General features: G+C 42.1%; 1 protein-coding gene across 3 annotated transcripts in view; it reads left to right on the top strand.

The window, feature by feature from the left end:
* Positions 1-24,188, top strand: part of EP300 (E1A binding protein p300) — a 657,355-nt gene that overhangs the window by 492,249 nt on the left and 140,918 nt on the right. For all 3 annotated transcript variants that reach the window (XM_053721396.1, XM_053721397.1, XM_053721395.1), the window contains exon 28: positions 21,001-21,166. In XM_053721396.1, coding sequence (XP_053577371.1) covers positions 21,001-21,166 — 166 coding nt within the window. The remainder of the gene's footprint in view (positions 1-21,000; positions 21,167-24,188) is intronic.

The raw sequence follows: 24,188 nt of genomic DNA, 5'->3' as shown, positions 1-24,188 counted from the left end.
CTCATTTAGAGAATCTCATATTAAACTATTAAATAGAGCCTATCTAACTCCCTGGTGGATATCTAGGTGGAAGAGACAGGAAATAGCGAAGTGCTCAAGATGCGGTACTCCCGAAGCGGATTTGATCCACTTTTTTTTATTCCTGCCCAAATATTCAACAGTTTTGGTGCAAAGTTGAGTTTTGGCTCAACAAGTTTCTACCTCTTAAAGTTAAACTCAGTATAGAACAAATCTTTTTTTTGGTTATAGAAAAAGAGATCATAAATAAACAGTTAATTAATACAGCTATATTGTTGGCAAGACAGTTGATTTTATGTAATTGGAAGGATAGAAATGCACCTAGTATTGCAGCCTTTATTAGGATTATGTTAATGCAACGAACAATAGACGGTAAAGATCCAATGATCTTTTGCGATAACTACCTCAAACTGTTCTTGGTGAAATGGTCATAATGTCATTATCAGATAACTTACAAAGCCAGATTCTATCCCACTTACATGACTCTATTTTATTCCAGCAATTAGTATTGTCAGATAGGTATAGACATCTGGGAAGTATGGTCAATCCTAGAAGTGATCTTTTTTTTTTTTTTTTTTTTTAACTTTTGTTTTGTGTCGTCTTAGCTGTATGTTAATTGCGTTTATTCTGTTTTATTCAACTGTTTAGTTGAAATTTTTATTTAATTATATATCGTTTTTCTTGGCAACAGCATAAATTTATGTTTTGAATCCTTTTATCTGCTCTATAATAAGATTTAGAAATCAGGATTATTCTTTAAATGTCTCTAGATATACTGATAGAAAACAGTCAATTTCTGATACTCCATTCTTATTTTTTTTTTGGATATGTATAGTGTAATGTTCTTATTGGAGTGTCATTTTGTATTTATAACCCTGTGAGGTGCTTTAATTCTTGTTTATTATTGACCTTATGTGTTTTTTTTTTTTTTGTTAATTTGATGGAGATATCAACATAAATAAAAAGTAAATACATTTAAAAAAAAAATAAAGAAAAGCATTAAAGTTACTACACAGCTCACATCGGGGTGTAGTAAAAATGAAGCAAAGAGCACGAGAATATTTTTGGTAGCCTAAATTGGATACAGATATTGCTTCTTATGTAGCTGCTTGCAATGCATGCGCACAGACACAGCGGAATCCCAGCAGGGACACCTCAAAAACTTGGCCATGGCCAAATGAACCTTGGACAAGAATCTATGTTGATTTTGCAGGGCCAGTGGATGGACGAATGTATTTGGTGGCTGTGGATGCTCATTCCAAGTGGCCAGAAGTAGTTCAAATGTAAAGTACTATAACACAACAAACCGCTGTCGTTCTTTCCTGTATGTTTGCAAGATTTGGACTGCCACAAACTTTAGTCTCAGACAATGGTCCACAGTTCATATCACAGGAATTTGAAACATTTCTAGCTACAAATAACATCAAACACTGTAAGACAGCTCCATATTTTCCAACCTCTTATGAACAGGCTGAAAGATTTGTACAAACTTTAAAACGCCAATCAAAATTTAATCCAAACTCCCTTTCTAACTTTAACTATCGAAACGCACCCCATGCCACTACTGGGCTATCATCTGCAATGTTAATATTTGGAAGACGCCTAAAAACTCCACTGGATAAAGTTAGACCAGGACATTCCAAACAAGAGTTGAACACTTATAGTGTTGTGGAATTTGTTCTTCATGACATAGAATGGGTTAGAAACTACCGTGGCCAGAATAAATGGATTCCAGCTTTCATAATACAAGGCATGGGCAACAGAATGTTTAAAGTTCAACTACAAGCTGGTGGTACAGTTTTCCGCCATGTAGAACAAATGAGACATAGATCTCAACCAGCTACACAAATATCCAAAGATTCAGATGTTGAGGATATCTGACATGGAGTTTGGTGCCCACCTTAGTCTTCTGAGGATGAAAATACAATGAACACAACTGAAACAGATCAACCTCAGAATGATTCTGTCCAACAACAAAATATCACAGGTGATCAACAACTGTTGGGTACTCCTCCACAGAAGATTTCTCCTGAACCAAATACTCTATGGCCCTCTAGACACAGAAGGCCACCTTCCAGATGGCAATGTGAAGATTCAGTGAGAGATTATTCGGCAAGGAATTACCTAATCCGAAGGAGGATTTATCTCAGAAAACATAACTGTGACTAAAATCTAGGCTGTAACCTAGGTCTTGTGCACATAGACTATAGAGATAAACATGTATGTCTATTACTTGTTGTATGTTACAATATTATCCACTGTCTGTTCTCTATTTTTATTTTATTTTTATTAAAAATATATATATTTTTTTGAGAAAAAAGGGGATGTTGAGATTACTGCAGTTTTTACTGTATCTTTGCACTAACCTTGTCTCATCATTATATGTTAAAAGTGCTGCAGCTTTAAGCTCAGCTCACCACACCCTCTGGTTGTGTCTGGGTCTCTGTGACATCATCAGAAGCCATGTTAGTTTTACTGATGAACCTGTTGGTGAAGAAGCCATGTGGTTGTAGCTGAATAAAAGTTTGTCTAAAGTTCCTGCTGCAGCGCCTCAGTGATATGTGCAAGACACATCAGACACAAGGTAACAGCACACAACTGAATGTTCTAATCTTGACTACACAGAGAACATAACAAGGTGTAGACAATTGGGAAGCGGATTATCTCAGCCGTCATTCTCTACATCCGGGTGAATGGTCTCTCCATCCAGATGTGTTTTTTCAACTTGTAAAGATGTGGGGTCTTCCCGAAATAGATCTGATGGCCTCTCGTCTGAACAAGAAACTTCCCAGATACCTTTCCAGGTCCAGAGATCATCAGGCGGAAATGATGGATGCTCTAGCAGTTCCCTGGTTTTCCCAACCTGCTTACATTTTTCCCCCTCTGGTTCTTCTTCCAAGGGGGAAATACAAAATCATAATGGAACAATCTTATGTGTTTTTGATAGCACCAGCATGGCCTCACAGGTTTTGGTATGCGGACCTTGTCTGAATATCCAGTTGCCAGCCTTGGTCACTTCCTATAAGACCAGACCTGTCAAGGCCCAGTTTTCTATCAGGATCTCAAATCTCTAAATTTGAAGGCATGGAAATTGAATGCTTAGTTCTTAGTCATAGAGGTTTCTCTGACTAACACTATGATACAGGCTTGCAAGTCTTTTTCAAGGAAGGTTTATCATAGGGTTTGGAAAACCTATATTTCATGGTGTTCCACTCATGATTATTCTTGGCATTCTTTTAGAATTCCTAGGATTCTACAGTTTCTTCAGGATGGTTTGGATAAAGGTTTGTCTTCAAATACTTTGAAAGGACACATCTCTGCTCTTTCTGTCTTATTTCATAGACTTGATATTCACTGTTTTGTTCAAGCTTTGATTCATATCAAATCTGTTTTATCAATGTCTCCTCCTCCTTGGAGTCTCAATTTGGTTTTAAAGATTTTGCACGCTACTCCTTTTGAGCCTATGCATTCTTTGGATATTAAGCTACTTTCTTGGAAAGTGTTGTTCCTTTTAGCTATCTCTTCTGCTAGAAGAGTTTCTGAATTGTCTGCTCTCTTGTAAGTCTCCTTATCTGATTTTTCATCAATATAAAGCTGTTTTGCGGACTTTGTTTACATTTTTACCTAAAGTTGTGAATTCAATAGGGAAATTATTGTTCCTTCCTTGTGTCCTAATCCTAAGAATGCTCTTGAAAGGTCTTTACATTATTTGGATGTGGTAAGAGCTTTGAAATATGTTGAGGCTACTAAAGATTTCAGAAAGACTTCTAGTCTATTTTTTTTCTGGTTCCAGAAAAGGTCAGAAAGCCACTGCCATGTCCTTGGCATCTTGGTTGAAGCTTTTAAATCACAAAGCTTATTTAGAGGTGGGGCAGTCTCTGCCTCAGCAAATTACAGCTCATTCTACTAGATCAATCGCCACATCTTGGGCTTTCAAGAATAAAGCTTCAGTTGATCAAATTTGCAAAGCTGCAACTTGGTCTTTGCATATATTTACTAAATGTTACCATTTTAATGTGTTTGTTTCTTCAGAAGCAGCCTTTAGTAGAAAGGTTCTTCAGGCAGCAGTCTCAGTTTGATTCTAGTGCCTATGATTTGAGTTTTAATTTTTTCTAAGAAAACAATTTATTTTTTTGGATTTAATTTCTCAGCGGAAAACATCTGTTTCTTCTACAAGGTACGACGAGTCCATGGATTTCATCCTTGTGGGATATTAACCTCCTGCTAACAGGAAGTGGCAAAGAGCACCACAGCAGAGCTATATATATATATATATATATATATATATAGCTCCTCCCTTCCCTCCACCCCCAGTCATTCTCTTTGCCTGTGTTAGTAATAGGAAGAGGTAAAGTGAGGTGTTAGTTTTAGATTCTTCAATCAAGAAGTTTTTTATTTTAAATGGTACCGGTGAGTACTATATTCCTCAGGGAGATATGGAATGAAGAAGCTTTATGCCCTGAGGTTGATCATCTTAGCAGATGTAACTAAGATCCATGTTGGTTCCCACAGAGCTTCTGAAGGTAGTGCAAGAGAAATCTTCAGTGTGGAGAATGGTGTAATGCTACAAGCAGCATTGAGGTATGTTCAGCCTTTTATTTCTGAGAAGACTTTGTATATCAGAACTGGCTGACATTTTTTCCCTGCAAGGGAAGGGGTAAGCAGTAGACCTGTACACTGAGGGTGTTACTGAAGATCCTGTGTTTATACATATTGCTTTGACACTGTATTGGGCTGGATACTGGGAGAGGCAGCTTGACATTTTATATTTTATTTACAAAGTCAGTAGGGCTGCAGTTTTTTATTAAGAGATTCTATGGGGACCACGTGGCTTATTTTTCAAAACCGCTTCCCATGCGGATAGACAGTGTGTTAGGACGACGTCCATGATGGGCGGGGCTTATTTCGCGCGCTCAGACGCGCAGTTTAATCTGACTGAGAAGGCAGCAGGCATTAGCTCCGGTGGGGCCTAACATTGTGTTCTGTTCACCGGATCGTTGTCGAGTCATTTTGCAGTACCCTAGGGGCAGGTAGGCATTTTTTCTGTCAAAACATATTTTTTGGTTAAAATGTCTCTTAGAGAGTAAATTCACCCTTTTACTTATAGGGTGCAATAATTTTTGGGCCAATTGAATATAGATATTTAATTGTGTAGCGTTTATTAACGTTTTTGACAGTCTGAGGAAAAAATTGTGTGCTTTTTATTAAAGGCGCAGTACACATTTTTCTAAAAGTTGTTTAAATCAATAAATAAGGTGATCTACAACTATTGTGGTTATTGCTAGTCTGTTCAACATGTCTGACATTGAGGAAACTAATTGTTCTATGTGTTAAAAAACCATTGTGGTACCCCCTCTTACTTTGTGTACCTCTTTTTTCATTAAAGGGCCTTACAATGTAAAAAGCATATTTTAGGTAATGAAAGTGTGCCTAAGGATGATTCTCAGTCTGAAGAGAATCAGGATATGCCTTCAAATTCTCACAAGCGACAGCATGTACCTCAAGTGCGTCTAATTCTTTTACTCTGCAGGATATGGCTGCAGTTATGTCAACTACCCTTACAGAGGTATTATCTAAGTTACCAGTGTTACAGGGTAAACACTGTAGGTCAGGTATTAATGTGAATACTGATTCCTATGATGCTTAGTTGGCTATTTCCGATGTACCCTCACAGGGCTCTGAGGTGGGCGTCAGGGAATTGTTGTCTGAGGGAGAACTTTCAGACCCAGGAAGTATGTTACCTCAGACAGATTCGGACGTCATGTCTTTTAAATTTAAGCTTGAACACCTCCACCTGTTACTTCTGGAGGTTTTAGCGACTCTGGATGATTGTGACCCTATTGAAATCCCACCAGAGAAATTGTGTAAAATGGACAAATATCTAGAGGTACCTACTTACACTGATGTTTTTCCGTTTCCTAAAAGAATTTCGGAAATTATAAAAAAGGAATGGGACAGACCGGGTATACCGTTCTCTCCTCCTCCTAATTTCAAGAAGATGTATCTCATATCAGACACCATTCGGGACTCTTGGCAGTCTGTCCCTAAGGTGGAGGGAGCTATTTCTACCCTGGCTACGCGTACAACTATACCTATTGAAGACAGTTGTGCTTTCAAAGACCCTATGGATAAGAAGTTAGAGGGTCTTCTAAAGAAATTATTTATTCATCAGGGTTTCCTTTTACAACCAACAGCTTGCATTGTTCCAGTTACTACTGCAGCAGCTTTTTGGTTTGATGCTCAAGAAGAGTTTCTGAAGGTTGAGACCCCTTTAGGGGACATTTTAGATAGAATTAGGGCTCTCAAGCTAGCTAATTCTTTTATTACAGATGCCGCCTTTCAAATTGCTAAGTTGGCGGTGAAAAATGCAGGATTTGCCATTTTGGCGCGTAGAGCGTTATGGTTAAAAATCATGGTCTGCATTCTATTCGGGCCTGATTAGAAGGAAATCATTTCTGACATTACTGGAGGTAAAGGTCACGCTCTATCTCAGGATAAGTCTGTTAAGATGAGGGGTAAACAAAATAATTTTTGTTTCTTTCGAAATTTTAAAGGAGTACCCTCTGCTTCCTCTTCCTCCACAAAGCAGGAAGGAAATTTTGCTCAGTCCAAGTCCGTCTGGAGACCTAACCAGGCTTGGAACAAGGGTAAACATCCCAAGAAGCCCGCTGCTGCTACAAAGACAGCATGAAGGGGCGGGCCCCGATCCGGGACCGGATCTAGTAGGGGGCAGACTTTCTTTCTTTGCCCAGGCTTGGGCAAGAGATGTTCAGGACCCCTGGGCACTGGAAATTGTGACCCACGAGTATCAACTGGAATTCAAGGATTTTCTCCCAAGAGGGAGATTTCTTCTTTCACGATTGTCTGTAGACCAGATAAAGAGAGGCGTTCTTACGTTGTGTAAAAGACCTCTCCACTATAGGAGTAATTTGTCCTGTTCCAAGACTAGAACAGGGGCAGGGATTTTACTCAAATCTTTTCGTAGTTCCCAAAAAAGAGGGAACATTCAGACCTATTTTAGACCTTCCTGGACAAACATTTTCAGTTTGTGGCTCTTCCCTTCGGGTTGGCCACGGCACCCAGGATTTTCACGAAGGTTCTAGGGTCCCTTCTGGCGGTTCTCAGGCCACGGGGCATAGCAGTGGCGCCTTATCTGGACGATATTTTGATTCAGGCGTCATCATCTGACAAAATCTCATACAGACACAGTGTTGTCTTTTCTGAGAACTCACGGATGGAAGGTGAACATAGAAAAGAGTTTCACTAGTTCCACGGACAAGGGTTCCCTTCTTGGGAACTCTGATAGACTCGGTATCCATGAAGATATTTCTGACGGACATCAGAAAATCAAAGATTCTAAATACTTGCTGAGCCCTTCAGTCCAATCCTCGGCCATCAGTGGCTCAGTGTATGTAGGTAATTGGATTAATAGTAGCGGCAATGGACATCCTTCCGTTTGCTCGTTTTCATCTCAGACCACTGCAGGTGTGCATGCTCGGACAGTGGAATTAGGACTATGCGAATTTATCTCCTCAGATAAATCTGGATCAAGAGACCAGAGAGACTCTTTTTTGGTGGTTTTCGCCGGATCATCTGTCCCAGGTAACATGCTTCCGCCGACCCTCGTGGGTGATAGTGACAACGGACGCCAGCCTACTGGGCTGGGGTACAGTCTGGAATTCCCTGAAGGCTCAGGGTGTATGGACTCAAGTGGAGTCTCTACTTCCAATCAATATTCTGGAATTGAGAGCACTATTCAATGTGCTTCAGGCATGGCCTCAGTTGGCTTCGGCCAAATTCATCAGATTCCTGTCAGACAATATCACAGCTGTGGCTTATATCAATCAACAGGGAGGAACGAGGAGTTCCTTGGCGATGATAGAAGTATCCAAGATAATTCGATGGGCAGAGGCCCACTCTTGTTATCTGTCGGCAATCTACATCCCAGGAGTAGAGAACTGGGAAGCGGATTTTCTAAGTCGACAGACTTTTCATCCGGGGGAGTGGGAAATCCACTCTGAGGTGTTTGCCTCACTGATTCTCCGATGGGGCAGACCCGAATTGGATCTGATGGCATCTCGACAGAATGCCAAGCTTCCAAGATACGGATCCAGGTCGAGGGATCCTCAGGCCGAACTGATGCCTTGGCAGTGCCTTGGTCGTTCAGCCTAGCTTATGTCTTTCCGCTATTTCCTCTCCTTCCATGCGTGATTGCTCGGATCAAACAGGAGAGAGCTTCGGTAATTCTGATCGCGCCTGCGTGGCCACGCAGGACTTGGTATGCGGATCTAGTGGACATGTCCTCTCTGCCACCGTGGAAACTTCCATTAAGACAGGACCTTCTCATTCAAGGACCTTTCCAACATCCAAATCTAAGTTCTCTGCAGCTGACTGCTTGGAGATTGAACGCTTGATTTTATCTAAGCGGGGATTCTCAGATTCGGTCATTGATACTTAGATCTTTCTAGTGACAGGCTTGCCTGTATCAATCATAAGATATGGCGTAAATATATTTTTTTGTGTGAATCCAAGGGCTACTCATGGGCCCATATTTATCAAGCTCCGTACAGAGCTTGAAGGGCTGTGTTTCTGGCGAGTCTTCAGACTCGCCAGAAACACAAGTTATGAAGCAGCGGTCTAAAGACCGCTGCTCCATAACCCTGCTCATAACCTTGCTCATAACCCTGTCCGCCGGAAATCAACACGATAGAGTACGATCGGGTTGATTGACACCCCCCTGCTGGCGGGTGTCAATCAAGTTAGGATTCCCAGGATTCTGTCTTTTCTCCAAGAAGGATTGGAGAAAGGGTTATCAGCGAGTTCCTTAAAGGGACAGATTTCTGCTTTGTCAATTTTGCTACACAAACGTTTGGCAGATGTTCAGTCTTTTTGTTAGGCTCTAACCAGAATTAAGCCTGTATTAACACCTATTGCTCCACCTTGGAGTTTGAATTTAGTTCTTAGAGTTATTCAAGGGGTTCCGTTTGAACCCATGCATTCAATAGAAATTAAATTGTTATCTTGGAAAGTTTTGTTTTTGGTTACTATTTCTTCTGCTCGTAGCATTTCTGAGCTTTCAGCGTTACAATGTGATTTGCCTTATCTTTCATTCTGATAAGGTGGTTTTGCGTACCAAACCTGGATTCCTTCCTAAGGTTGTTTAAAATAAGAATATTCATCCGGAAATAGTTGTTCCTTCCTTGTGTCCTAATCCTTCTTCTAAGAAGGAGCGTCTGTTACATAACCTGGACGTGATCCGTGCCTTGAAGTTTTACTTGCAGGCGACTAAGGATTTCCGTCAATCATCTTCATTATTCATTGTTCTGGAATGCGTAGGGGTCAGAAAGCTATGGCTACCTCTTTCTTTTTGGCTTCCTCATGGGCTTTTAAAAACGATGCTTCTGTTGAACAGATTTGCAAGGCTGCGACTTGGTCGTCTCTTCATACTTTTCAAAATTTTACAAATTTGATACTTTTGCTTCTTCTGAGGCTGTTTTTGGGAGAAAGGTTCTTCAAGCAGTGGTGCCTTCCGTTTAGGTCTCTGTCTTGTCCCTCCCGTTTCATCCGTGTCCTGTAGCTTTGGTATTGTACCCCACAAGTAAGGATGAAATCCGTGGACTCGTCGTATCTTGTAGAAGAAAAGTAAATTTAAGCTTACCTGATAAATTCATTTCTTCTACGATACGACGAGTCCACGGCCCTACCTGTCATTTTTCAGACATATTTAGATTAGATTTTATCTTTTATATCTTCAGTCACCTCTGCACCTTTTAGCTTTTCCTTTCTCTTCCTAAACCTTCGGTCGAATGACTGGGGGTGGAGGGAAGGAAGGAGCTATATATACAGCTCTGCTGTGGTGCTCTTTGCCACTTCCTGTTAGCAGGTTAATATCCCACAAGTAAAGATGAAATCCATGGACTCGTCATATTGTAGAAGAAATTTAAAATTTAATTTATTAGATCCTGCATTGACTGTTGAGGCCTTAATACGCAAGTTCCCTGACACCCTCTCCCGGCGCGCCGAATATAACTGCTAACTTCGATCCACATAATAAGCTGCAACTGGCCAGTATGGAGGAGGCACATAGGATATTGTATATTCTCCTACAGGACTTTGATCTACAACTCGACCATTGCTATTCAGGTTTATCGGGTACATTAGCTCTGGCAATGCAGGGAGCAACCAACGATACCCTATATAACATGGATCCAGAAACCACGCTGAAAGCTAAAGCTCCGGAGCACATACAAGCTTCTTTCACTCAGCTTGATGGCAGTACCGATACATCAGGACTTGCATCACGCGATCAGAGTGACCCATCTATTGCTGAGCAAGTGACAATGAGCCCAAGTGATATGTCAATGGTCGGAAGCTGCACGGGAATATCTTCCGAGACCATGCGAATACCGATACCACCAGCTTTCACAGTCGACTCAGTCTTTACCAGAGATGTTACACATCCTCACCTTGCACATACCGTTCTACACACACTGATGGTCCAGCAGGTATCGGGAGCAGTTGATCTGGATCCACTTGAGACATCCCATGTTCACTCGGAGGGGCCTGTCAGATACAGCCGCGACTCAGAGGGCCAAAGATGCAAGCTGAATATGGGCGCAGCGTTAACACAACCGAGAAGCGCAACGGCAGAAATAATACAGTGTACAATGGCTCAAATGGATATCTCGGTACTACAACATATAACACGATCCCCACCTGATATTCCAGCTCAGATGTTTCTGTGCAGTTTTTTACCTCAGGGACTGTACATGGAAATTTGGAAACGCAGAGGCCAGAAAAGCCCTATTAACTGATCTCCTTTTGCTTAAGGAAGGCATAGGCTGACATTTTAGATGTGCTCTTATACTAGATATAGTGGTCTGCAGGAACGCATATACCTACTATACCTAATGATGTTAGATTTTCTGTTCGATTTTATGTGTTCATTCTCTAGTTAAATGTTTATCTGCTATTACATTAATGATGTTTATTTTCTAACTTACTATTGTCTTGAGGCCTATGTCTATACAGTATTGCGTAGTTCATAATTTAGACAGCCCATACTGGCTCTATCTTATCTTATTTAGAGGTTATAGCTTCAACTATGTCTGAACATGTACCCCTATTAGCTCCTCACCTACAAGTACCCTACATTCTAATTTTTTTCTGTATAGATAGTCTTAAATGCCTAATAGTCAGGTTGTTTTGGGCTCACTATGTCAGTATTATAGACTTCACCTATATTCAATCTCTAACATAGCCACCTATTAGTAGACTGTAAAATGGAGTTAAGGCAACCAATGTAGATACAAATAAGTTTCTGTGAGTACTGGGTTATGCAGCTTTATGAAACATACTGTGTCACAAGCTATTACATGATACATGGCTGTGTTTTTAGGAGCTATAACAGCCAGCTTAATATTCTTGTCACAGTTAAAACTCTATAACATATTATTATAAGATTTGCAGGTGGTACTTATTCTTGCAGTTGTTCAAGTCCTCTGAGTTAGGTCCATGTATTGGTTATACTCGCTACTGCATACTGTTTTTCATATCTCTAATAGGGCACCTCTTGGTTTAATCACAAAACTAGTTGAGGGTACATTTTAATGCGGAAATGTAATTTTCATATTTATAATACAGGCCCAGGCCCTCTTAGTATAATCACAATGCTGAATCAAAGATCACAATGTTCTTAGCTAACACAATTTAGTTGAGGGTACATTTTAATATGGAAATATAATTTTCAATCTGTAATAAGGAACCTTCTAGTTTAATCACAATGTCAGTTAAAGGTACATCTTAATATGGAAATATAATTTTCATATTTATAATAAGGGACCTCTTAGTTTAATTAAATATGAAAATATAATCTACATATCTATAATACGGGACCTTTTAGTATAATGCTTCTATCATACGTAATGGATAAGTCCTATTATAATACTCAAGATGTCCCTGCCCTTCCTTTTCAGCCATATACTTAGTAAAGCACCACTTCTGGGGCCCACTTTTCTAGTCATGTTCCATATGAGTTAGAAGTTCTATCAATACAAAGTTTATATAGCCTCTCTCGTGTTCCTATGTGTGATAAGCTCCCAGACACTATATGATTTGCAGCGTCATCATTTCCCACAGATAAATAACTTTAGAGATTCCGCCATGTTCCTTAAATTACATATATATATATATATATATATATATATATATATATGGATCCGCCCTCCACCCTTTCCCTCATTTGCATAGTGGTGCTCACCCGCTGAATATCCCCTCCCCTTACTAGGCCCACAAGTGGCCATGCAAAAACTAATTTCCCTCACCACCGCTCATTAGACTTTTCAGGTCCAAAAGTGACCACAAAAATAAAGCAGGGAATCATTTCTATTATATATCAGAAAAATGAGGTTCCATTTTAGACACTTGCATAATTTAACCACTACCATAGACTGCCACTTCTTATATATATATATGCATTAGGTAACCTTACCAAATTATTCTAATACATTCCTTCCCGCAATGTCGATAAGTAGCATGACTAGTAGTTGGAAGGCCATCCAAATAACTTTAAAGAAGCTCTAATTCCTTATGTTAAGTATACCTACCAATGTGTTGACAATTGTTTTCTTTTGTGGTAGCCATTTAAGCTTAACTGGGTTGTATTATCTATATCTGTGGTAGTGCTATTTTCTTTTTTTTTATGACTCGTATGCACAATTATGTATTTGTACATTGATGCAAGTTAAGTTACTATTGTCACTGTTTTCAAAAACCTCAATAAAAAAAAAAATTTTGAAAAAATTTAATTTATTAGGTAAGCATAAATTTACTTTTTTATTTTTTCCCTCCCTCTATTGTGACTCGTGGACTTCCACATCTTGGGTATTATATCCCATATGTCACTAGCTCATGGACTCTTGCCACCTATATGAAAAAACATAATTTATGTAAGAACTTACCTGATAAATTAATTTCTTTCATGATGGCAACAGTCCATGAGACCCAGCCAATTTTTTTGGAGTTATGATTTTTTATTTTTTTTTGTATAAAGCACTTTATCCTGTCCCTCTTTTTTTATGCTTTTACTCCTTTTACACTTCACTAACTTGGCTATACGTTAAATTGAGGTATGAGTGAGGTGGGAGGTGTATTTATAGGCATTTGAGGTATGAAAAACTTTTCCCCCTCCTGGTAGGAATGTATATCCCATACGTCACTAGCTCATGGACTCTTGCCACCATGAAAGAAATTATTTTAGCAGGTAAGTTCTTACATAAATTATGTTTTTCTTTCCAATTGCATGGAGAGTCCACAAAACCATTCTAATTACTAGTGGGAGTTCAACTCCTGGCCACCAGGAGGAAGCAAAGAACACCCCAGCAAAGCTTTAAGTATCCCTCACACATCCCATAATCCCCTGTCATTCTTTGCCTTTGTGTATCTAGGAGGTGCTTGAAGATGGTGCTCTGAAGAAAATTAAGCTTGAGCCTTTAATTGGTAGTTTCCCTGCAAGCAAGGATTGGGGTAATGTTGTGTCCATGTAATAGTCTTGAGTAAGAATTTTGGTAGCTTTTAGCCATTGGAGGTCAGCAGGGTAGCCCTTTCTTCTCCAACAATTTATGCTAACCCCCATATGGAAAACCAGGGTTGGTTACTCTGTTTTTTCCTTTTTCCAGGTCCCTGTCAGAAGTCTTCAGGATATGTCAGACCTAGAATTCTGTGACTGCCCCACAGATGCAGCTCCAAGGTAAGTGCCTTTTATTCCTTCTTAGGTGAAGATTCTAGCACAGTAGGGGTTAATTCCTCTAACTTTTATGGAGCAAGGGGACATTATTTAAAATAATCTCATTCACGATGGAGATTTATTTTAGACAGTTAATGCAGGGCACTGATGAGATGTACAGTAGCTATCTTTTTTTATTTTAACTATTCATTTTTCTTTTGGGATTGAGGATGTCAGGACCTGTGTGAGGATCTTATGGGGTGTTTACACTGTAAAGTGGTTGCTACATTACACTTTGTGTGAGACTTAATGGAAGTGAGACATTTTTAAGTCATACTTTTTTTTTTTTTTGTATGCAGCGGCTATTTGCACAGTTACTATGTTGCAGTTACTTTTGATGCGTTCACGTGGCTACCGCGCGTCTCCCTCTTCCGCCTTTAGAATCTACAGTTGCGGTGCTCTGTGTCTATCGGAGAGATTTAAAGAGGTCCTGGTGTTTTTTCGACTTCGCTTCTCTGTCAACAGCTGAGGGAGGGGGTGAGTTACTCCAGCAACAGCTTGTGTAACTAAAGTCTTACAGTCTAAAAATAAAGATTCTTTGCACAAATAAATTTAACCCCTCAGAGTCCTCTACCTCTCATGATCATGCTGTTCTTGACATGCCTAAACTTTCTCCTCAGTCCACGTCCCTAGCAATCACTCAAACAGTGTCCTGCGGTCCTCCTCAGTCTGCACCTGGGGGAGTATATTTACCAGGTGACTTTGCAGCACGGCTTACTTCAGCGGTGTCTGCGGCTCTGAGTGCCTTACCTATTTTAGGTAAGAGGAAAAGAAAATCTAAGAATATCTCCTCTAAATCGGGAATATCTGATAACGCTAAGGCTGCATTGGTCAGTTTGTCTCTATTATCCGAGGATGGGCATTCATCAGTAGCTTCTGAGTGTGAAATCTGATTCTGAGTCTGCTGTAATTTGTACAGCGGGTTTAGAGGAATTAAGTAGTTAGCGGAGATGCTCAAGCTTATATCTAAAACTAAAGGAGGTTTTGCCTTGGCATTCAGAAGCTTGTCGCTGAGGCTCCTAATGTCAATAAACTGAATAGAGTTTTTGATAAGCCAATCAGTGGAAGTATTTAATGTTCCAGATCGTGTGTCGGACATGATTTCTCAGGAATGGGAGAAACCGGGTGTTCCCTTTTCCCCATCTCCTGTTTTTAAGATGTTTCTGGTTGCAGATTCTGTCCGGGAACTTTGGCGTACTGTTTCTAAAGTGGATGGAGCTATATCCACTTTAGCTAAAAGAACTAAGATTCCTCTAGAGGATAGTACCTCCTTCAAAGACCCCATGGACAGGAAGCTGGAGAGATGCTTAAGAAAAAAAAATTCTTCACCAAGGGCAGCTATGGCAGCCAGTTGCTAGTATGGCAGCGTTCACGGTTGCAGCCTTATACTGGTGCAACTTATCTGATCTAATTTTGGAGGAAACTACTGTGGAGGAGATCCAAGACAGGATCAAGGCTTTAAAACTGGCTAATACCTTCATTTGTGATGCCAGTATGCAGGTAGTACGTCTGAGTGCGAAGACTTCTTGTCTTGCCATCCTGTCTCACAGAGCCTTGTGGCTAAAGTCATGGTCAGCAGACATGGATTCCAAGTCTAGACTTCTATCTCTTCCTTTTAAAGGGAAGACCTTGTTTGTTCCTGGTCTGGCTGACATCTCCACTGTAACGGGGGAAAGGGAGCCTTTCTGCCCCAGGATAAGACAATTAGACATAAGGGTCGCCAGACTTCTAATTTTCGTTATTTTCTCAATTTCAAGGGACAGAAATCCTCCTCCTTCCAAACCTGAACAGACCAAGTCCTCCTGGAGATCCAACCTTGGAAAAAAGGGCAAGCAGTCCAAGAAGCCTTCCTCTTAGAACAAATCGGCATGAAAGGTTCGCCTCTCTATCTAAGAATAAAGGATCAAGTAGGGGGCAGACTCTCTCGTTTTCAAGAGGCTTGGATTTGCGATGTTCCTGGTCCGTGGGCAGTGGAGGTGGTCTCTCAGGGATAAAAGATAGGTTACAAATCCCGTCCTCCAAGAGGCAGATTTCTCCTGTCAAGATTATCGGCAAACCAGGAAAAAAGAGGCTTTCTTAGGCTGTAGCAGGGATCTCTCTTCTCTGAGTGATCGTTTCTGTTCCTCTGGCATAACAGGGTTGAGTATTCTATTCCAACCTGTTCTTGGTTCCAAAGGAGGAGGGAACTTTTCAACCTTTTCTAGACCTCAAGTACCTAAACAAATTCCTCAGGGTTCCGTCCTTCAAAATGGAGACTATTCGTTCTATTCTACCTTTAGTTCATTGACCTGAAGGATGCTTACCTTCATGTTCCTATCAACAAAGATCACTTTCAATTTCTACGCATTGCCTTTCTGGACAAACACTTCAAATTTGTAGCCCTTCCTTTCGGCCTAGCCACAGCTCCCTGAATCTTTACGAAGGTTCTAGGGCTCTCTTGGCAGTGGCCAGATCTCAAGGAATTGTGGTGGCGCCATACCTGGAGGATATCTTGGTTCAGACGCCATCTTTTCATTTAGCAAGATTCCATACAGATTCTTTGTTTCTCCGCTCTCACGGGTGGATGATGAATCTGGACAAGAGTTCCTTGGTGCCTAATACCAGGGTCTGTTTTTTTTGGGAACGATCATAGAAACGATTTCAAAGTTTTTCTTAACGGAAGTCAGAAAATCCAAACTGCTTTCTGCTTGTCTTCCTCTTCTGTCATCTGTCCGACCCTCGGTTGCACAGTGTATGGAAGTAATTGGTCTCATGGTGGCCTCTATGGACATTATTGCTTTTGCTAGTTTCCATCGGAGACCTCTACAGTTATGCATGCTCAGACAATGGAACGGAGACCACTCGGACCTCTCGCAAAGAATAGTCCTAGACTACCGGATGAGAGACTGTCTTGCTGATTCTCTCAGGACCATCTGTCCCAAGGCACATGCTTCTTGAGACCATCCTGGGAGATTGTGACTACAGATGCCAGCCTTTCCGTCTGTCCTTCCAATAACTTGAGAGCAATCTTCAGTGCTCTGATAGCTTGGCCCCAACTGAGTTTGGTCCGGTTTATCAGATTTCAGTCTGACAACATCACTTTGGTTATATATCAACCATCAGGGAGGAACAAGGAGTTCCTTAGCGATGAAGGAGGTGACTCTCATACTTCGGTGGGGAGAGTCTCACAACTGCCACATTTCTGCCATTCAAATCCCAGGTGTGGACAACTGCGAAGCGGATTACCTGAGCAGGCAGACTCTTCACCCAGGGGAGTGGGAGGTATTCTCAATGATAACCCTCAGGTGGGGAGTTCCAGAGATGGTCTTGATGGCATCTCGTCTAAACTCAAAGCTTTTCAGATCAAATGATCCACAAGCAGTTCTGGTGGTTGCTTTAGCTGTTCCATGGGATTTGGGTCTGATTTACCTTTTTCCACCGTTTGCCCTCCTTCCTCGGGTGATAGCCCAAATCAAAAAGGAGCAGGCTTCTGTGATTCTAATTGCTCCAGCTTGGCCTTGCAGAATTTGGTTTGCTGACCTGGTGAAGATGTCTTCCTCTTCCCCCGTGGAAACTAACGCTGAGAAAGGACCTTCTACTTCAGGGTCCTTTTCTACATCCAAATCTAAATTCTCTGAAGCTGACTGCATGGAGATTGAACGCCTAGTTTTGTCTAGACAAGGTTTTTCTGAAAAGGTGATAAACAACTGTAGCCTTAGACACTAGAGGGCGCTAAAATAATCAGTGAATCTAACGTGAATCTAACATAAATGAATGGATGAAAGACCAGCTGCACCTCTCAATACCAATTTTATTCTTTTTATTATTTTTTTCTGAAAAGGTTATTGAGACGTTGATTCAGGCTTGTAAGCTGGTTACTCAAAAAAATTTACCACAAGGTTTGGCGTGCATACCATTTTTGGTGCGAATCTCGTGGTTTTCCTTGGCATAGTGAGAGTTCCCCATATTCTCTTTTCTCCAGGAGTGTCTGGAGAAGGGTTTTTCAGTCAGTTCCCTGAAGAGTCAGATTTGCTGCCCTTTCTGTTCTGTTACATAAATGTTCGGCCGATTTACCCAATTTTCAGTCCTTTGTTCAGGCCCTTGTCAGAATCAGGCCTGTGTTTAAATCTGTTGCCCCTCATTGGAGCCTTAACCTTGTTCTTCGGGTTCTACAGCAGACTCCGTTTGAGCCTATGCATTCTGTTGATATTAAGTTGTCTTGGAAAGTTTTCGGCTCTACAGTGTGATCCCCCTTATGTTATTTCTATGCGGATAAGGTGGTCCTTCGTACAAAATAGGGATTTCTTCCTAAGGTGGTTTCGGACCGCATTATCAATCAGGAAATTGTTATTCCTTCGTTCTGTCCTTATCCTCCTCCTCAGAAGGAACGTCTGTTACACAAACTGTATGTAGTTTGTGCTCTAAAATTCTATCTCCAGGCTACTAAGAATTTTCGTCAATCTTCTGCCTTTTTTGTAGTGTTTTCTGGCAAACGTAAGGGCCAGAAGGCCACGTCTACTACTCTTTCCTTTTGTTTGAGGAGTGTCATTTCGGTTGGCTTATGAGACAGCTGGACAACAACCTCCTGAGAGGATTACTGCTTATTCAACTCGGGCTGTTTCTTCTTCCTGGGCCTTTAAAAACGAGGCTTCTGTGGAGCAAATTTGCAAGGCGGCCACTTGGTCCTCGTTACATCTCTAAATTTTACAAATTCAATGTTTTTTCCTCAGCTGAGGCTTCCTTTGGGAGAAAGGTTCTTCAAGCGGTGGTGCCCTCAGTTTAGGTCCGCCTGTCTTGTTTTCCCTCCCTTTCCTCTTGCTTGGGTATTTGTTCCCACTTGTAATTATAATGGATTAATGGACTCTCTTGATGCCATTGGAAAGAAAACAAAATGTGTACTTACCTGATAAATTATTTTCTTTCCTGGCATGGAGAGTCCACAACCCGCCCTTGTCCAAATTAAAGACTGCATCTTATTTTTTTTTGTCCTTTTTTCTAAACCTCAGGCACTTCTATACCCTTTGTGTCTTCTCTTTCCATATTCCTTCGGCAGAATGACTGGAGGATTGTGGGAATTAGGAGGGGTACTTTGCTTGGGTGTTCTTTGCCGCCTCCTGGTGGCCATTAGTTGAATTCCCACTAGTAATTAGAATGGATTTGTTGGCTTTCCATGCCAGGAAAGAAAATAATTTATCATGTAAACATACATTTTGTTTTAATGATCATGCTTTGTGAGCTTAGTGATTCTTGTATTCAGATACTGTAAATACTGGTCAAATGTTTCTCCAGACACCCAGTGCAGTCTCACCTGACCCCCTTATATACACCCAGCAAACACACACAATGCATCCCAGTGTAGTCACACCTGACCCCTTATAGACACCCAGCAAACACACACAATGCATCCCAGTGTAGTCACACCTGACCCCTTATAGACACCCAGCAAACACACACAATGCATCCCAGTGTAGTCTCACCTGACCCCTTATAGACACCCAGCAAACACACACAATGCATCCCAGTGTAGTCTCACCTGACCCCTTATAGACACCCAGCAAACACACACAATGCATCCCAGTGTAGTCACACCTAACCCCTTATAGACGCCCAGCAAACAGAAACACAGTGCATTCCAGTGTAGTCTCACTTGACCCCTTATAGACACCAAGCAAACAGACACAGTGCATCCCAGTGTAGTCACACCTGACCCCTTAGACACCCAGCAAACAGACACACAGTGCATCCCAGTGTAGTCACACCTGACCCCATTATAGACACCAAACAAACACACACAGTGCATCCCAGTGTAGTCACACCTGACCCCATTATAGACACCCAACAAACACACACAGTGCATCCCAGTGTAGTTTCACCTGACCCCTTATAGACACCCAACAACACACAGTGCATCCCAGTGTAGTTTCACCTGACCCCTTATAGACACCCAACACACAGTGCATCCCAGTGTAGTCTCACCTGACCCCTTATAGACACCCAGCAAACAGACACACAGTGCATCCCAGTGTAGTCTCACCTGACCCCTTATAGACACCCAGCAAACAGACACACAGTGCATCCCAGTGTAGTCACACCTGACCCCTTATAGACACACCCAGCAAACACACACAGTGCATCCCAGTGTAGTCTTACCTGCCCCTTATAGTCACCCAGCAAACAGACACACAGTGCATCCCAGTGTAGTCTCACCTGACCCCTTATAGACACCCAGCAAACAGACACACAGTGCATCCCAGTGTAGTCTCACCTGACCCCTTATAGACACCCAGCAAACAGACACACAGTGCATCCCAGTGTAGTCTCACCTGACCCCTTATAGACACGCAGTAAACAGACACACAGTGCACCCCAGTGTACTCTCACCTTACCCCTTAGACACCCAGCAAACACAGTGCATCTCAGTGTACTCTCACCTGACCCCTTATAGACACCCAGCAAACACACAGTGCATCCCAGTGTAGTCTCACTTGACCCCTTATAGACACCCAGCAAACACACAGTGCGTCCCAGTGTAGTCTCACCTGACCCCTTATAGACACCCAACAAACACACAGTGCATCCCAGTGTAGTCTCATCTGACCCCTTATAGACAACCAACAAACAGACACACAGTGCATCCCAGTGTAGTCTCACCTGACCCCTTATAGACACCCAGCAAACGGACACACAGTGCATCCCAGTGTAGTCTCACCTGACCCCTTATATATACCCAACAAACACACACAGTGCATCCTAGTGTAGTCTCACCTGACTCCTTATAGACACCCAACAAACACACAAAGTGCATCCCAGTGTAGTCTCACCTGACCCCTTATAGACACCCAGCAAACAGACACCCAGCAAACAGACAACACAGCCGATCTCAGCGTAATCACCCCCCATATACGTACCATATATACCTATTTAAGACTACACAGCACATTATCGCCTCACCCATATTCACCTTGCCCCATGGATACCCAACTGAAAACACATCCCAGCATATTCTCCTGCCTCACATATACCAAAAAGACAACACAGCGCATCCCAGCATATACCAAAAAGACAACACAGCCCATCCCAGCTATATTGCCTCGCCCCGTGGATATCCAGCAAGCAGACACACAGTGCTTCCCAGCATAATCGCCTCCAAGACATACGCAAAAATGCCCATTTTCCCATTTTCTATATAAGCTTATATCCTTCTGTGTGTTTGGTGACAGTTACACGGCAGGACACATCTGGGCCTGTCCTCCCAGTGAAGGTGATGACTACATATTTCACTGCCACCCTGCAGACCAGAAGATCCCCAAACCCAAGCGTTTGCAAGAGTGGTACAAGAAGATGCTGGACAAGTCTGTGTCGGAGCGCATCATCCATGACTACAAGGTATGATCATAAAAAGTCTGATCAGGGCGTAACCCTTCTCTCCTGCTATGAGTGCTGAATGTAAAAATTGATGGTCTCTCCTCTCTCCTTCAGTTCTTTAAAGGGGTATAAAATGTAGCCACCAATCAGCAAGTGCTATCCAGGGTTCTCAACCAAACATGGGCCAGCTCCTAAACTTACATTCCTGCTTTTTCAAATAAAGATCCCAAGAGAGCAAAGAAAAAATGATCATAGGAGTAAATTAGAAAGTTGCTTAAAATTTGCTGCTTTATCTGAATCGTGAGAAAAAAAAATTGGGTTTAATTTCCTATTAAGACATTTTTCAACCCTTCTGAAACACTTTACTATTTAGTGGAGAGTTGTTTTGTTATAGTGATTTGCTATAACATAAATCATTTAGGCTACAGAAGTGTTTTGTTTTTTGGGGGGTTTTGTTCTTTCTTTCTAATGACACGATGAGTCCACAGATCATCTAATTACTAATGGGAATATCACTCCTGCCCAGCAGGAGGCGGCAAAGAGCACCACAGCAAAGCTGTTAAATATCTCCTACCTTCACTCCCAACCCAGTCATTCTCTTTGCCTACGTTAGAGCAAGGAAGTGGTAAAGTTAGGTGTTAGTAAAAGATTCTTCAAGCAAAATTATTATTTTTTTTTTAAGTGGTGCAAGATTGTACTGCTTTGTTCTAGGGTGTAGCCGTAGTCCATATCAGTCTCTTCAGTAGAGCAGTGGTGGCTTTAGAGCAATGGGAACTTGTGGGGCATAATTCTCACCGACTCCTATGTAGTTTATGCTGCCCTAAATAGGAAAGCCTGAGTAAGATCACTCAGTCTTTGTCTCTTTCCACAGGTCCATTGGAGGGAGATGACCTTTCAAACCTAGTGAGCTACCTTTGCTGCCTGGCAGATCTTTGAGGCAAGTGCTACTTTTTTTTTTCTGAAAAAGGAGAAAAAGTTTGGGCACTTTATTTTAAACTCATTTTTTGCAAGCTTCCACTTTAAAGGTGTGGGGACAAATACCTTAAGGCAGTTTATTCACAGCAGGCACTGGGGCTACTACGGGGCTGAGGAGTTTGGCCTTCTGGGGGGAACATGGGCCTCTAAGGCTTCAGGGGCCCCTACCTTGGGGCCGGAGTTGTTTGTTAATCCGGCGAGGGATAATTTTGCCTTCCGTTATAGGTTGGCACGTCTTCGTGTCCTACTAAGGCATGTTTTGGCATTGCTAGAGTATCCAGTCCTAGTGGGTCGAGGAATCTGAGGCCTTAGATGCCGGATAGTAAACTGGGTTTAGACATTTGGGGATGGAGCTAATCTCCTTGACGTCTCCCTTTTTTTCTTTCTTTTATGTATCGGTTCTAGTTCTGAGCTTGGGTGAATAGGGCCTCTGATCGGCTGGTCCTGTTGGCGTATCTATTCACCTTGGGCATTCACCTGCGGGTTCTGCCTTACTTTTGTTTTTGATCTGGATAGGATGGATTTGATTTGTTAATAAGTATGATATAATTTTCGTTTTGGGAAAGTTCTTTCTCTGGAACAGTTACTTGCGATTTTGTGGTCGCTTGGGCACTTTTTTTTTGGAAGTTGTGCACTTTTGATAAGAAGGAAGTTCTAGTTCGTATTTTCGAACCTTCGGGTCGATTTTTCTTGAACCTTACGCAGTTCGGGAGTGTCCTTGTACCAGGCAGGTACTGGTCAGGAGCTTTCTCCTTTTTCTTGGGTTCATGTCACCCTTGTGGTGCTGATTATCCTGGCGGATTCTGAATGTCACTTTGGCCTCTTGATATGGACTCCGGGCTCAGATCTTACTATGAAGTATAGGGCCTAGTGCGTAGATCCAATGCTCCTGGAAGGAGGGTTGTGAGCTCCGATCTAAGTTGGCCTTTTCTGGCTATTTGCTTGGTATATGGCTTGAGGGTAGGAGGTCCGAGGTCAGTTACAGTCTTTCTGGGGTCAGAAAGATGACCTTGTATCTTTACCAGCGTCTGGATCAGGTAGCTAAGCCTTAATACAAGGGGTTAGCTTGCGATCCAAGGGTACTGGTTACCAATTTTCTTGCCTGGAATGGGCATGGACGGTTCTGCTTAACCTCAGGGTTTAGTTCTCCCGCGTGTCCCTTTGAAGGGGGCGGGGTTTCTGTCTTATGGGATATTCACTTCTGCCTGAGGCTTAAGTTGAGGTCTCTCTGACGGGTCCCTACTTGTCTTTTGTGACATCTGATGTTTCATTGTAGACTCCAGTTGTCGGATCAACTGGGCTGGCGATATTGGCCGAAGCGTCTCGCCTCTATTCGTAGGGTGGTTACCGTTGCTTTAGTTCCTCTTCTTCTCACCTAGGGTGGGGGATGTGTTCTTGCGTGTTCTCCTTGATTTGGAGGTACCTCAGGGTCTGTGAAGGCCCAGGGGTCCTTATTTCTATTGCCCGTAGGGTTCGTTTATCCCTTGATTGTGTTCTCAGTATCACAGAAAGGGAGATATGGTGTAGTGGTTAACTCCACCGCACCTGAAGCAGGCGGTTGTGGGTTGAACCCAGGGAGGCTCCTGCTATGAGCTGGATTCTGGCATCAGGATGCTGTGGGTCAGAATACTTTTTCCCTTGGGGAGTATATGGAAGGCTGCAGTGTAGGGCTCTCGGACCTGAGCATGAAGTTCGGTCATGACTCATGGTAGCATGCCAGGTTAGTAGTGGTCAGTGTTCTACTCAGGGGTTTTGCTTCCTTGTAAATCCATCCTTTTTCTTCCAGAGGTCTGGGACTCTTGTCTTTGGTTTTTGATTAGCCTTTGGGCTGGGACCGTTACCCTGGAGGGAGGGTTTGGGAGTTTGAATTGTCCCTTCACTTTGCATTACAAATTGCAATAAACTGATAATTTAAGACGGAGTTGGTCTGCTCTATGCAGTGTTGACCGTTTCTTTTTATTGAGTCTGTCCTCTGCTTCTGTGGAGGGGCTCTTGGTGCCCATCTCTCTCTACTGGTGACGTATGCTGCTGGGATGGGACACTCCTTGGAGCCCTGGTTTTTTTTTTC

The sequence above is a fragment of the Bombina bombina genome, chromosome 7 (assembly GCF_027579735.1).
Source record: "Bombina bombina isolate aBomBom1 chromosome 7, aBomBom1.pri, whole genome shotgun sequence".
Taxonomy (NCBI): domain Eukaryota; kingdom Metazoa; phylum Chordata; class Amphibia; order Anura; family Bombinatoridae; genus Bombina; species Bombina bombina.
The sequence above is the reverse complement of the archived record's forward strand: the minus strand, read 5'-3'. Positions and strand labels throughout refer to the sequence as shown.